Source organism: Caloenas nicobarica, chromosome 1 (genome assembly GCF_036013445.1).
Source record: "Caloenas nicobarica isolate bCalNic1 chromosome 1, bCalNic1.hap1, whole genome shotgun sequence".
Taxonomy (NCBI): domain Eukaryota; kingdom Metazoa; phylum Chordata; class Aves; order Columbiformes; family Columbidae; genus Caloenas; species Caloenas nicobarica.
Window position 1 is genome coordinate 91,464,719 of NC_088245.1, and position 16,266 is coordinate 91,480,984.

The following is a 16,266-nucleotide window of genomic DNA, read 5'->3' on the forward strand; positions in this document are numbered from 1 at the left end:
ACATCTTTTTTTCCTTTTCCTATTTTCTTGCCAGCAGACAGGTAACTAAACAGCATGACTATATTACTAACTTCTTGGCTTCCCTGTAACAAAGACATGCTATAAGTATGTATATGAGGACAGAGTTAGTCCATATTTGCAAAAGGAAAATATTTTCTAGTTGAATCAGATGAAATGGCTGAAGATAAGTTGCCAAGGTAGAAATCCTAACACTAAAACACTACCACGAATTTGAGTAATGAATAACAGAAAAAAACATTTTTTCAATTAAACAAATTCTCAAAGTGTTCCAGCACTACTATCCCTAGGAAGAGTGGTTCAGTCAACTCAAGTTCAAAGAATTGAACTTGACATTCCCACTTCTTATTGCATTTGTTTTAATTAAAATAAACAAGGTGAATTTGTCAATACATATTGTTTTACATTTTAAATGTTTCTTCAACCATAGCACATAATATCCTTTGGGAGGTAGGGGGTTCCTGAGAATATTCTTAAAGAACAATCAACTTTCCGAAGTTAAAATACATTTCTATGTTGTATATGACCGATTAAGACTCTAAAATAAATTCTGAAATTACTATCTTAGTATTTTTTAATATATATATATATATATATATATAAAATTGATTTTTTTTCTCTGCAATTAATTACTAACCTTGAGTAATTCAGATAATTTTTGGTAAATCATTAAAGAATTAGAATTCTGTTAACAGTCACGCAATTATTACTGTATCACTCCTAAACAGAACTGTACAATTGTATTGTTGTAATTAAGTTTATATAGCATTCCTTGTCATGATTTTTTCTGTGGTAAAAAAAAAAAAAAACAAACAAAACACAATAACCACACACACAAAAAACCAAACCAAACCACCACCAACAACAAATACCCAAAACACCACAACCAAACACACCAAATACACACACAAAAAACCCCACCCAAAGCCCTGATATAGCCTGTATATATTATACATCTGTTAAATTTAGTACAACTCTTGTCTTGGACTGAAATTCAGAGAAGATAAGACATTGAACCTGCTCCTTTTAATTGACGTTGATTAGAACCCTGTGCAGCATTTCCTATGCTAAGACTTGTGAATGGGGCTGGTACCACTGATTTAGCAAAGCAAGCACTTCATATTAGAGCCACGTATGATTAGCATTGCCAAATTATTGGTAACAGCTCATTTCCTAATGCATAAAGAAACAGAATATGTCAACGCTGCTGCCATTTCAGGAGTTCGAGGAAAAAAAAAAATCTTGAATGTAGACTCAATTCCAAGAGTTCTAGATTGTTTACACAAACAATTCAGAGAATATGGTATTTTTGGAAGTTATGGCATTCAGAAATACATGACACTCAAAATAACTGAACCTCTTGCAATCAGTGTGACTTTTTCCCCCCTGGGCTTCAGAAAAGCAAGACAACCTCAAAATTACTGAAAAAGTCTCTATCAATGTGTCTCTGAATTATTCTAGACACATTGGGGTATACATTAAATAAGTATGGATATTTTAATCCGATTGTGAATTCTTCTCATACACTTTCACTCTGAAATGATGCTTTCAAAGATAAACACAACGGATAGGTAATACTGATAAATTCACAGACTGAGACACACATAAAACTGACATATATTGAAATAACTGAAATGTTGCCAGTCAGGTTACTTTTAACTGACATAATCTACTTTACTTGCTTCCCTAGGATTTTAACAGCAGTTCAAATGATCAAAGACTTTTTTTATTCCCATTCTTGCTGCTTTGTGAAACTCATCAGTGACAACGGCAGAATATTATTCCTTATGACATTTAATACTTCCTGAATAAAGAGCACTTATCTCCACAAATATCAAAACAGAAATTTACTTTTTAAATCCTATGTCAAATAAGCCAGATTTATCCTGAAGAGCTCATTTGCCTTTCTGAACCACATGCTGGTGTATAATTTAAAGTTTGACAACATTTGCAAGTATGAAAAATATCCAAGTACTAGCAAGTATTGCCCACCACCCAAATACTTGTCAGAAAAGATTTCTAAACACAAAATAATTATTTTGAAAGTTATATTCATGCAGAAGACAAAAAACAGTTATGAGTTTTGAGTATGTCACAGAGTATGCCTCTGAGAAGTACTGACAGAATGGCATCAAATACTTCCAAGATGCAGATTTGTAACTCCAGCAGTGGAATGAGAGACACGAAAGGGCTTTAGGCTGGGATTCAGGGAAGGGACCTAGAAGACTTGAAGATTGTATAAATACATCTTAGGTGGTCTTAGCAGACTAAGATGTAGTGGGTTGCTCCTTTCCCCACATCCCGCTTCTACAAAAACAAGCTACATATAAATTTTACAATTTTTCCGTTAGAAAATTAGCAATGTTCAGGTATTTAACAATTTCATGGGTATGAAAGAGTTAGTTCAGGATGTATTGACAAGTGACAAATCTTTTAAACTCTAAATTTCTCATTTGTGTCCCAGCCAAGAGGCAAAGTCTCAAAATGGGACATTATGGCTGCCTGAACAGTTGCCGTCAACATATGCAGTGATCTCGGTTCAGTTCACAATGCTCCATCAGTCACATTGTAAAAATGCATTCCCAGCTGCCCAAGGATGCATCTCCACCAGCAGCTTTGGCACAAAGGGAAATGTGGTCACACCAGCAATAACCCTGGTAAATCACAGTTTAAGCGCAAGAGCTGGAGAGTGGGCATTAGTGAAATTAAATTGCTGCTCTTTAGTTTTGAAAGTATCTTTGGGCTTGCCTTTCGTGTAACATTCATCAAGGAATACATGACAAACATAATGCAAGAAGCTGTCAGAAAATTAGCACTAATATTACAATACGCTGAAGATTACTACTAAATGGACAGCATCAGACATGTACAAAAATGATTTCAAAACACATATGGAAGCTCTATTAGATTATAATTTTCTAAAACAGTAATTTGTTACCCTTGGGGCAAATAGATAAGAAGATGCAAGCACTCATAGCTTCAGGTATTCCATTTCATTTAGGGGTTACTTGTTCAGCAGCAGCCTGGACTGCCAAATGAATAAATGAGCAGAGTCAATGCACAGCAGAAAGGTTTCCTGACATTTTTTGTGGTCTTTGGTTGCTGGTTGCATTGCTCATGTATAGTTCTAGAGTATGACTCACATAATGTGCAGAAATTCATTAAGTGTTAATGTCTTGAAGACAATCCCTATCCCATTAAGAAATAAACATTTTGACCTTACATAGAAAATTATACTTGCTTCCAGTAACAGCAATATCAAGTTGTATCTTTGTAATGAGTATATTTTGGTAATTAATGCCAGCAAGATCAGACAAAGTAAGTGAATTTAATTTTCTGATCACAATGCCTAGTGTGCTTTTAATGCTCTGTATTATCCAAGGTTGCTCGGAAGTTTGCCTAATACCATCAACTCTGAGGAGCTCTTCAGCAAAATATTTGGGCAACAGTAATGTCACTTGTGTAATTTATGGATATGGAACTCTTTCTCTTTTTTGCTACAAAACAAGTGCTCAATCAAAGCAGGCTGGTATCTCGGTGGCTACTGAGACTTTCTTTAGAATCCATTACTACAGGACAGAGTACCTTATTCTCAAGTCATTGTGAAACTACTTCATACAGTAGAAAAAGAACTTAAAATGTCCACATCCTTCAGTAACTCTGAAGCTGACAAAAAACCTAGTTACGGAGAAACTCTGCAGTACAAAAAAATCATGTCTTTTATGATTAAGTGTCACCTGTCCAGTAGTGCTGACTAAACCTCAACATTCACATTCTCCATGGATATTAGTCTCAAATCAAATCCACAAAAGCTCAGAGGCTTGGGCTATACACAAATACACTATAGCATTTACAAACTTTTAGCAATGTATTCATGTTATAAACAGCACAAGAGTCGTAGCTGTGTGAATTTTTCCATTTGTGCATATAATCCAGTTATCACAAAATTCAATAAATGCAATCACTTTCAAAATGTCAGAAAGAGGCTTAATGAACCACAACAACACTTGGATTCTGCAGAACATGGTTTTTGCTCATGAATGTCCTGCCTATGAAAGTGAGGGCCTGATAAGGGAAGACAATGAATTTTCCCTTTTTTATTCATCTCCAAGTTGCTACCTGGATTTGCAACATCTTTAATTCCCTGTAATGCTGACAAGGTGCAGTGCTGTGTTTTCCTACATACACCAGCGCAGAGTGCAGTCTCTGCAAGATTCTTGAAAAGAAATCACCAAGTACAGCTATCCTCAGAGAGAATTCTTAAGATACAAAAAAGTGGCAAACATTCAGTAACTAATTGGTGTACTGACATACACTTCATAAACAATCTGTCTTACTACAGCTGCACAATAATCTTTGAAAAAAACAGCACTAGATATATAGTATTACTTAAAAGTGCTCAAAATGCTTTCATCACAATATATGATTTTAACCTTTTGCATTATTCCGAATAGGGACTCAAACTTCGCTAATTGAACTTGATACCTACTGAATTTCTACCACCTTAACATGCATGTTATTTAAGGAGGCATTTAAAACCCTTTGTTTTACAGAAGCACGGATCATTATGTTACGTCTTCAGGTGACTTAATCTCCTCTACCTTTGTGTGCCTACAGGAAAGACCTGCATCGGCGTTAATTGACTAGATTACCTTTTTAGGGATACAGAGGAAAAACATTTTTTTTTCTTTCCAGTCACTGCTCATCTCATCCCAAGACAGATGCCTAAAACATGGTAGAGGAATCTTGTTCCGAAGCATGCACTTATCTCCACTAACTACAGGAGTCAAGGTGACAAGCTGATCTATACGCATGTGCATTTTAGACACCTAGTTAGGCAAAATGAAGGTTATCTTTAGTAACAAAACGTTGTCTTAGAAACTCACAGCATCATGACTTTAAATAACTTGGCTTATTTCTGGGCAAGAGGCATTCCTTGAAAATGTGATGCAGTATTTCCAATATATAATGAGTTATTTGCTATGCATGTAACATCATAAGACCTTTTTTTTCCATAAATATAATAATCGAACAATGTTTTCTTACCATGGCAGGAGCCATCCACTTCTTCATATCCTACACTGCAGATGCATCGTCCTAGAGGCACAAGCCAATCCCCATCTGCTCCACAATACAATTTTGGAGTATCACGTTCCTCAGCGCTTTTCACACAGGAGCCCCGTACTTCCACCAAAGAGGAAGAATCAACCCTTGGAATAGTATCAGGAAACATAGCCAAGTTACGGACCGTGAAAGGACACTTTTTGTAATAAACACGGACTGAGACCAAAGCAATGCATGCTCCAATGTCCTGAAAAGCAAGATAAAATCCTTTCTTGTTTATTGGCCCAACCTCACGAACTTCTGTGTTGAGTTTAAGAATGCGGTCACCCAAGTCCATCTGGGTAAAGCTCTCATCAGCTGCAATAGTATCAATTTTAGTGTACTGGTTTGGCTTGAATTTTACTCCATGAGACTCATCTGACTCCATGTAGTAAAGATTGAAAGTTTCCTTGCAGGTTCCTAGTACCCACGGAATACTGTTGCAGTCCCTCAGGGTAAACTTCATTTCCACATAAATTTTCTGTGCAGCATCACGGGAGATCCAGTTTGTTCGAAGCCAGTTGTTTTGGTTGGGTTCCATCACATTACATACCTGGTAAGTATGAATGGGACGATTGTGTTCATCCATTTCAGTTATGGCATCCCACTGAAACGAAAATAAAATCGATTGAAAACTAAGAAAAATACGTATTACGCATATACACAGAGCCCACGTATACACACGCAGAACCGCTCCAGGTATGTGCGCCTATGGCTTAACTAATTCTTTAGTTAAAGTTCAGTGGAAAGACAGTAATTAAAAGCAGATATCAACTAGAGAATGGTACAAGTTTTATTTCAGAAACTCTATGATAAATTTCTATTAATAAAAACATTTAAAAATCAGTATGGCTCAGCAGAAGAGGGAAATACCGGCCATGTTTATGCTAGCAAATTTAGTAAGTCTGAGAACATTCTTGAGCATATCATTCAATCATTTATGCCATTTATTGCTAGAACAGTCCTGTGTCCTCCAAGCAATTCCACAGCTCAGACACATCGCGCTGGCCAGTCACCGGCAGCACTCAGCAGCAGGGATGCAGCCACTCTGGTGTGGTGCATCTGAGGTGTTTGGTGTAGGTTATCCTGGTTTACAGAATTGCCCCCAAAACATTTAACAGTATATACAGAGACTTTACATTTCTGGTTCCATAGGGTCTGTATAACATCTATTTCTACTAAAAAAAAAAAAATCCAATCTGTCACAGACATCATGCCATTGTTGTTGCCTCTATCAATTCTCTTTCTTACAGTTCGGAGGTAAATATTTCTCTCCCCTCTTGCCCATCCTCCATCCCCAAGCTTTACCTTTTCTATACAATTAAAGCTAAATATATATTTATAATCACCACTTAGAAGCTCTGTGAAAAAATTCGTTCACCTTTTTCAATGGAAGAGGAAGATATTTTTGAAGTCAGGTCATCCTAGCCCTTAGGTTCAGAACCTGTGGCCCCATTAGCCTGAAAGTTGATTATAGATGGTGGCTAGAATTCACGTGGAAAAAAAAAAAAATTCAAGTGCTGCCAGTTGTGATCAGCGCATTGAGATTCCTGGTCACTGCAGTGAAGGCTTTTACAGACCATCACTTTTGGGATTTCTTCCTATCACAGTAAGAGGGATAACCTCACCTGAAGGTCCTGTCCTACAAATCACAAAACATACTACTTATATGACGTTGGCAAATACTTGGCAAACAATTTGCTGACTGTTAAGAGATTCTTATATAACCAAGGGCTTTCAGCCTCTGACATTCCAAAAGGGCAGAGCTGCTACTCCAGCATTCACAGCAAAAACAGAACAAATTCAGATTGGGTCAAAACAGTATCATGGAGGACTAGTTAGCCTAAGGCTTCTTGTGCCATTGCCCCCAAATTGTTTTCTGAACTATGATTAAAGTATCCCCTGTAGCAAGCGATAGAACACCACAGAGAAGATCTTAGTTTTGGGAAAGGAAAAGGCGACTTCCATGCGCTGGGCCAGGGCTCTTCCCTTTTGCCAAAGCAGCTCAAAGTGATTCAAAATTCCACGTTCATGGAGGAGATATATATATATTAAAAAAAAAAAAAAAAAAAAAAAGCAGCAGCGTGGGGGGAAGTGAAGTGGAAGGGGAGAAAATGCTTAATTAAAATCCATAGCTCCGAGTCTTTAAACCTCACCAGAAGTTCTTTAAAAATAAAACAGAAGTCTCTCAGCTGCTGATCTATATTTTGACTATCTGTTGCATGAGCCAGGGACATAACAGCTTTTTCTTCATATATAAAACATGTACTATAAAGTTTAAGCATTATTCTACAAATTCATGTTATGCGTAAATATCACCACAATATGGATTAAGAAAAAACAGAAGTGCAAATGTTTTCTGCATTGTGTGTATCAAACCACATTAAAAGGAGAACGTGCTATAAGCTCCAGAGAGGTCTCTTACAAAAAACCAAACCAAACCCAAACAAAACAAAAAACCCAAACAAAAAAATAAAACACAAGAATATGATAGTAAAGATAGTAGTAGGTGGGACAACAATGTAGTTCTTGAAATACAGTGCAGTCTTCAGAACTGGAATAAATAAGCTTAAAGTAAAAAAATCTTCATCATACTACTGCCTCTTCAAAATATTAACAACAACAAAAAAATCTACCTAACATGTCCTCCCCCTACCATGAGGTTCTCTTCAGAAATATTTATGTATTCACTTTGAATCAATATCTCAATTTAAACTTAGAAATTAAAGCCCTGAAGTTCACTGCTAATTGTGTAGTTAGTAATATAAATCTGTTACTTCTGTAGGAAAGTATATGCTCAGCACCCTCAATAACCACTTTGACAGAATAAAGCAAGATGGATTCATCAAACATGGACAGTGATTTTGTTCCTTCAAAGCAGACATTGCATGCTTCATGTCTGTGCCTTTCATTGTGCTCCCAGATAGCTTGCTCCCAGCTCCCAATTTATAAAATCCAAGCATTGGGCAAGAGAAGCATTTAAAAGGCATTTGCAAAAATATTTAATGAAACAGATCCGCCAAGAATACCGAACTCGACGTGTGTGTTGGCTTGCAGAAGCTGCCTGGTCTAGACAAGCTGACAGTTCAGACTTCTTCAAACTGAGCCTCTTGGCATCCCAATGCACTGCATTACTTTCCAAATTTTTGATTGCTTTCCTTTCAAATGAAGCTAACCTCTGATAATTTTGATGGAAGCAGCGGCAGTATAAAGCTAATTTTTACAGCTAGAGTTCCAGGACTTATGAAGACCAAAATGTCAAAAACAAAGTTTGAAGGAAAGACTTAAAAATTCTATTTTAACATTGTAATCAACAGCAGTGCAGATAAGAGTTTACATTTTACTTTCACATGTGGCATAAACCAGGAGTAAGTGTCACTAAAATAGAAGAGCATGAAATTTGAGGATTGGTAAAGAGAAGATTTTAAGATTACTTGTCACATTCAAGTACAAAATATGAGATTAGGCTACAAACCACACTGAGATTTTAGTTAGATAAAATCTCAGCTGTTTTCACATCTCTGCAAGCTACTTTACAACATTTCATGTTTAGAACTTCACTAATATTTAACAGCTGTACAGAGAAAACTATAAAGAGCAAATTACCTATTTTCAATCTTGTACTAGCTATATATAATACTGAAATCTGTTTTTAGTGTTCCCCACTGTTAGTTATTTTTATTTTAAACTAAACACTACAGATTTACAAAATCAGCAGGAGCTATTTATTACAATTCAGTAGGTTGTATCACGAAAGGTTCTATAAACATCAGAAAAACTGAGATTGCATTTCACATATTTTATGGGTTTTTTTTTAAACACAGTACTGTTTGATAAGAAAATGTCTTAGTGATACCATTCAAAAGAAAAGTCAACACAGTGGACCAGTTTCAGCATGGTGGAAGCAGTCAATTTCCCTGAAGACACCAGAGTTATTTCAACAAGTTCTGAATCTTGACTATTATATTTAAAGCACTATTGGCCTTTGAGGGGAGGGTTTATCAAGGTTAGATTGTGCTTAAAAAAAAAAAAAAAAAAATGAAGAGATGTTAAATTGACAGTTGGCATGATTTGCCCAGCACTAGCCATATGTAGCATTGGATTTACGGGGGAAACGCAGAACAGAAAGGGCTGAGAGGACATTCATTAGCTTACCCTGTTGTCACCTCTCAGCCCTCTGTGGTGGCACCATAAAGCTGCACGTTCTTTAACCCGATGGCTCCTCTTTCACTTCCAGCCCCTGTTTCCGCAGGCTGGCAGTGGAGAGCAGCCATGGCACCGCATCAGCGCCGGGGCACCTTTCCCTTCTGAAAGGCTCTTCTCCACCACGTCACTTGAGCCCCTCGTTTCCCACGTTGCCAATCTCAGTTGTGCCACTTGCTTTGAGACAAGGCAAGCAGACTCTTCACTGTTTAGCAGCAGCCCTATTTGCACTTAAAGAATTTGTTACAATATTTTATTTGTACATCAAACTTTGTTGTAAGAAGCTTTTCCAGTTAATAGAGGTAGTTATATGAAATAGACATTTTCAACGGCTTGATAATGAGCTGATATCTAGATAACTTCACATGTAATGAAAGACACTTTTCCCACAAGTCGTCGCACTGATTGACAAATTAATAGTAGGTTCTTAATGTCAGATAACAATTATTCAGGCACCGATGCCAGCAGCATTTGGTAATCTAGGACAGCAGTTTTAGCATCTTGCACAGCTCCAGATTATTTTTGTTGACATTTTACTTCATTTAAAGGAAAAGGTAGGAATACTGGTTACTTAGGCCCACACCCTTACTCAGGGGTTTAAGGGATGGAAGAGACCATCTGCCCTTACAAATTTTGCTACATTTGTATCCTGAGCTAGCAAGTTCCCTCCCCTTTCTCTTTATTCTTTCACTCAAAGGATAATTCTCTAAAAATGGAAGATTCTACACTTAAACATACCTAACCGGTATACCTTAGCTCATTCCTGAATAAGAAAACATTGTAGCAGACTTAGCATGCAACACATTTGGATATTAAGTACAAAACGGGAACTTCGGGTAAAACACTCTACTGGTAAGTACCATCTTTCCACAGAGGGAATTGAAGGAAAACAGAACACAGGATAGGAGATTAGGAAGCAAAATCTGTTGATTTCAGCCACCCTGCATTTGACTATCTCCTAAGAAAACACATCTGTTAAAGGCAAGTTCTCAACACTAATAAGTCTTACTACTTATCTCGCAACAGAAGAAAGATTTCCTTTTAAATCAAGGAACAAAATATGTAAAGTTCACGCTACCGAGAGATCTGGTTTACTGGTTTCAGAGAGCTACGTAATTTCAGAAACATAGCTGTCAACTGCTTCTTATACAAAAACATAAGCTAGCATTTGAGTCTGTAGAAACACAATTTTCTGATGTATAACCCTCCTTGGCCACAGATGTCCACTTGGAACAAGTCAAATCCCTAGTATTGGAAGGGATAGATTACGTTTGTTATATAAGCCAGCTGCTATTAAAAAAAAAAAAAATCAAATAAGTCTGGAGAAAGTTACAAGTGTGTCCATGCAACTCACATACTCAAGAAAAGTCAAGTCAGCATTTCCATATTTATGTCATCCAATGAGGATAAAAAGAAAATAGATAGTATTTTTATAATATTTTAATTGGTTCTTCTATATTGTCATTTTTGTAAACAGTTTATTGCTCATTTTGGTCACCAGTATTTGCAGTTTTCAGCTGGGACTCATCTAATGAAACCTACCAGTGAATCCTCACTTTCAACTGTCAGCTACTGACAACCTTTTAGATCCCATTTCCATGGAAACAAGCTGAATGGCAAAAATAAAGAGATTTTTTGAAGTTTTAAAAATTCCCTTATACTATCTCCAGTGAGATGATCTCCATAGAAATGAGATCTAAGCTAGGAAACAATACAGAAGGACCTGCACTTGGCATGCACACGTGCTGGCTGCCACCTGCAACTGCAGATTTAAGCATTTAGCTGCTATACTGATATTCAAGCAAAACCAGCTATACTAGGTAACAGAACTGCAGGAAAGAACCCCTTCTCTCAAATTAACATGATTAGAAAATGAGCATTTGAAAACACAGTTGGCATTTAAAACATGACACTGAAAGCAGCAAGACTAAAGAATATTGAAAATTACTACAGAATTACTGTAAATTAAAGGTATTAATATTTTTCCCCATTACTCTTAACTAATTTATTCTTCACCTCCACCTTTTTTCAAGATCTACAACTCTGTATATGACAATAGATACTCAGACCTTCAAAGCCCAAGATGACAAGTGATAATACTGATTTGCAAAATGTGCCTATTAAAAAAAAAAAAAAAGGCAGACAAAAGTCCACAGCTACCATGTATTTCCTAGCAAGTGCAAGGTGGCAAAATAAAAGTTATCTAGCAAAATAAAACAGCAATTAAACTACTTACAGTCTGACATTTAAATCAAGCTGATTTAAAGTTACTTAGGGAATGCATATAAATACATAGCATGCATTAGATTAGCTCTGTAGAGCTATAAGTAAAATTGCAGCACAAGTTCAGAAGAAAATGCGACATCTGTTTTCTACATAGGCAGCAGCATACAGGCACAGACTAAGTCAATGGCAAGCCCCTCATAAAGTCTGTAGAAGTAATTAAAAGGGAAGAACAAAATCAGAATTTAAAAAAAAAAGAATAACGACTAGGGAAGTATAAACAAGAAATTATAGGAAAGAAAACGGCAGATTATTTAGCCTGTTGTGTTCTCCAAATGCAAGCATTAATAGGTCTCAGGCTGTGTAACAGCAGCTCTATGAAGTGGCCAGGATGATTCAGAAAGCTGTTAATGCGCTCAATATTTAAAATCTAAAACAAGTCACTTTTCTGTCGGTTTGGGGTTTTTTTGTTTGTTTGGTTGCTTGGGGTTTTTTTTTTGTTTTTTTGTGGGGGTGGGGCTTTTTATGTTGGTTGGTGTGTTGTTTTGTTGCGGGTTGGTTTTTTGTGGTGTGTTTGGTGGTTTGTGTTTGGGTTTTTTTGTGGTTTTGGGGTTTGTTTTGTTTTGTTTTTTACAAGCATCGAATACTGAACAACCGTGAGGATGAGCTGCTCCAGATAATGCAGCTTTCCTCTGTGCTGGAAACTGTTCTGGTACATACAAATGTTCTCTTCAGGCCAGCAAGACTGGGATCTGTTGAGATTTGGGAGATGAACCCAGGAATCCCAGTGAGATCGACTTCAGATATGGGAAACAATTGACTGTCACTTGTGGATTAGACAGCGTAGGACTTTGGGATCAGAAGGCAAAACAGGACAACCCTGCTCTAGCTTTGCAGAGCGCATTGTGGCTGTTCCAGAAAAAAAAGGGAGTCACAGGTCCTGAACATGGACCTTTACACACATACTAGAAAAGATCAACATGCCAAGAAACGTTTAAGTTTCAAAACGTCTGGTCTGATGTAGGGCTCAAACAACTGAGGCTGTCAATCTACCTGACTGACCAGCATCTAGACAGAAGTATCATTATGCGTAACTTTCATTGATGCATTATGTTTCTGCTGTTTGGATATGGCAGAGAAAGTATAAAACAGGAGCGAGAAATAATAATACACCTTTCCTTCCAATCTAGATCATTAGAAGGCAAAGCACGTTCAGAAAAGCGATCCCCAGAAAAATGGAAAGAAAACTGAAAAAGTAATTCACATATATATGCGTACACATGAAGGCTGTTTATAACCAACTGATTTATAATTGAAGCTAACCACTAACACATGAAATGCCATTCTCCTCAGTACTCTGGAACACGACCACTGTTTCCCTGAATGCATTATGGGTTATAAAAGACTCAATGACTTGCATCAAGGATCTACAAGCACAGCATACCAGACTATAATTTTCTTTTTAAATGAGACACACTACTAAAACTTCAGCAGGTGGAGAGAGATGCCACAATTCAGTGGTGAAAAGTTCCACTGATCACCTTTCCAGGGGCACCTTATCCCTATGTAGGGCAACGCTTCTGATGTATTCAGAATTGAATGGAGAGTGAGAGCAGAAAATCTACACCTTTTCCAGATACTGTGGCTCTAAGCACTCAAGCCTGCTGCACGCCCTTTAAAATGTGCCTGTGCACCATCTCTGGGACCTGCACCACAGCTTGCTGACCTCTGTTTTACAGAGGAAAATAATAGTAGTAATATAAAATGGTGGTTTACAGGTAGCTGCTACTAAAACAGAGCTGGATCTAGTTGATGATAAGAGTTGTGTGCTACAATTACGATTAACAGCCAGGCTGCCAGCAGCTGCAGCGTCCCTGTGCTAAGATGGAACACTGAATAATGCTGATGCTGGCAGGCTAAAGAAAACAAGAGGCTAGCAACCCTCACTTGGCTGAATGAGACTTGGGAGAGTAACTAAGAATACATGCAGAATGCGATAGCTCTGAACAGCGACGCTTCTGTCATGAAATACATGGGTCTGCTGTGAAATAACTGAGCTTTAAGCAAATATCACGGAATCAGAACACAACAGCAGCCCTGGCTATGCGTACCCAGAAACCGGGCTATGACTCAGAGTTTCCCATTTTCGTTTCCTGACTTATCGCTCAGACAAAAAGCATTTCAGTACCAGTGATGGCAGAAAATGCATAAATACTCTCTAAGCTCCAAATTTTCCTACTGAAATGTGGAAGATCTCAGAGTGTGGTTTTATGTGGGCACTGGCATATTTAAATTACTGCAATTAGCAAGCTGTCAATGAGGTTAATATGGATGAAGTAAAAACCATAATAATATCTATCCATTCCTTCTTCCTATCTCTTCCCTTTTCTAAAGTCTCTGGCTCTTAAAAAGAAGGAAAAAAAATCCTGCCATTTCTACTTATTTAATTAGTACTAGTCAATTAATAGTTTTAATTGAAACTATACCAAATGGAAACAATTAAAATAATAATTATACAAAGCAGCTATACAAGACTTCATCCTTGGTGGGCTTCACAAACACTAACACATTAATTCAAACTAAGGCATAAAACTAAAGAAGCAAAACTAAAGATAATGTGAAAAGAAGGTTAAGTGACAGACCACTGATTTTTACCAACATGGACTGCAAGTTATATTAACGAGGAGCTTGCTCAGTCTGGATGCCTTTTTCTGGCACAACAGAGACCCACACGAACTGAAGTGATGCCACTTCAAAACTTTACTGCAATGCAACAATATTCCTTCAAGCATGTTACTAACAGGCTCCTTCAGAACTGCCCTTCATTCTCCTCCAACTGTTGTGCTACCAGGCGAAATGGAGCCCACTCCTGTGGCACACACCTGCCCAAAATCCCTGCTACCAAATGGCTGATGAACAATTGAAGACCTGCATCTTTCACCACCATCCTAACAAGTGTTATTGCTATGTACCAGTAACATGATTCATAACTTCATTTTATTTCCCAGTTACTTCTCCCTTCTGAGCAAGAGTATCAAAAGGGGGAAACCAAGATTGGAGCTATGGGAAGTACTTAAGGTAAAAAACTTATATTTACTGACTTGCAAGGGATCATGTTGATACACTCAAGTAAAAGCCAAAAGCAACAGCATCATATCCTGCCATTTAACTGACCCCAAACAAAAGTTCTGGAAATGAAATCTGAGAGGTGAACAGAAGAACCAATTATTGGAAGAGAAGCAACCTGAATAATGTAAGTAGCAGCTCAATTTATTTGCATATAAGTTCCTAAGTTTATTTGCATACTCTAGCTACATGCATTACAACTTTACTCATTTCCCAGGGTTAATCAGAGTGGTGCATAAGAATTCTGCAGAATAACTTCCATTACAGGTCAGAAATATATTTAACAAACTGTTTGAAATATGTATAGAAATAAATACATAAAAATCAGAAGACCGCTTTTTTTTTAAAAGTAAAATGCTATCCCTATCAACCTTATGCATACAGTTTCTGAACTCCAAAGCACAAGCAGATGAAAACAAAAGGGGAAGAGAAAGGAAAATAGAAGAATAACCAATGTTTTCCAGCAAATCAGCTTGTCCATGCTTCCCATGTAATTGCTTATTTACTGAGAGCTTGTAAAGTAGCACTGTCTCCTGGGGAGCCCAGACTCAACCATACTTGTTAAAATGTACTGGAAGAAAACAACCTGCTACCCTTCCCCAGTGCTCCTTCCTTTCATCCCATTTCTGAGCGCAAAAATGGAGAAAGTCTCAAGCTCTTAATTATCCTACCATACAGAGAAGCTGGTATTAAAAACACTCCATTCACTAGAGTTGAATACAGTATCATCAATGCAACCTCTCAGACATCATCTCTTTTCTACATTGTGCAGCATTCTTCAGATATGTATAAGAAAAGATATGAACTACGATAATTAATAATTCATGTGCTCTTTCAGCCACCCCCATCCCATTACCCATATTTTCCATTAAATAAAAAACAAAAATACTTTATAAATCAACTTTTGGCAAAGGTAATGACAGTAAAAGAGAAAATTTCATTTTATTCCATCTTGGTTTATTTTGGTAGACAGAATAACATTTCTTACAGCTTTATTCATAAACTCTGTGTACAGTGGATTCTCTCTATTCTTTGTGTTGCATTCCCAACTTTGAATCACATAGGTACATAATGAGCACTGTTTTGCTCATGTCTGTATATTGGGCAAAGTAGGCCAGGCTATCTTCTTATGTATGTTTGCAATCTCTTTCAGTTCACTCAAATTAGAAAACAACTAGAAGGTGTTACTTCTATGAAGAACTTCCTGTGATGAGACACATACAAATCTTCAGTAAATATATTTTCCTGTACATTTGTTGTTCAGATTTCTGAAGTAAAAAGCCCTAGAGAGCAAGTTAGAGAGATTTATCTATTTATCTGCTCTATTCTTAGTTCACTGAGCACTGTTTTCTTAGAACGCATAATTCCCCCTAAGATACATAAAACAAACTTTGGCTTTCCAAAAGGACCTTCTTTGTAACATGAGGCATCACTCATCATGTGGGCACTTTGTGTTAGGAGAGGGCCCTGGTCCAGTCAGCTGCATTTTCCAGGAATCCATTTCTCAGTGATGGATAAAGGATGTTTATGTCTCCATCTTTTATCCCTGATAAGTGACGAGTTGAACATGGAACTAAAAATAAAAGGTAGAAG

General features: G+C 37.1%; 1 protein-coding gene across 1 annotated transcript in view; it reads right to left on the reverse strand.

The window, feature by feature from the left end:
* The window catches only part of EPHA6 (EPH receptor A6), a 481,365-nt gene that overhangs the window by 360,654 nt on the left and 104,445 nt on the right, over nucleotides 1-16,266 (reverse strand). Inside the window, 1 exon segment of the mRNA XM_065645252.1 lies at nucleotides 5,065-5,728. Within this exon segment, the coding sequence (XP_065501324.1) occupies nucleotides 5,065-5,710 (646 nt within the window). The 5' untranslated portion in view covers nucleotides 5,711-5,728.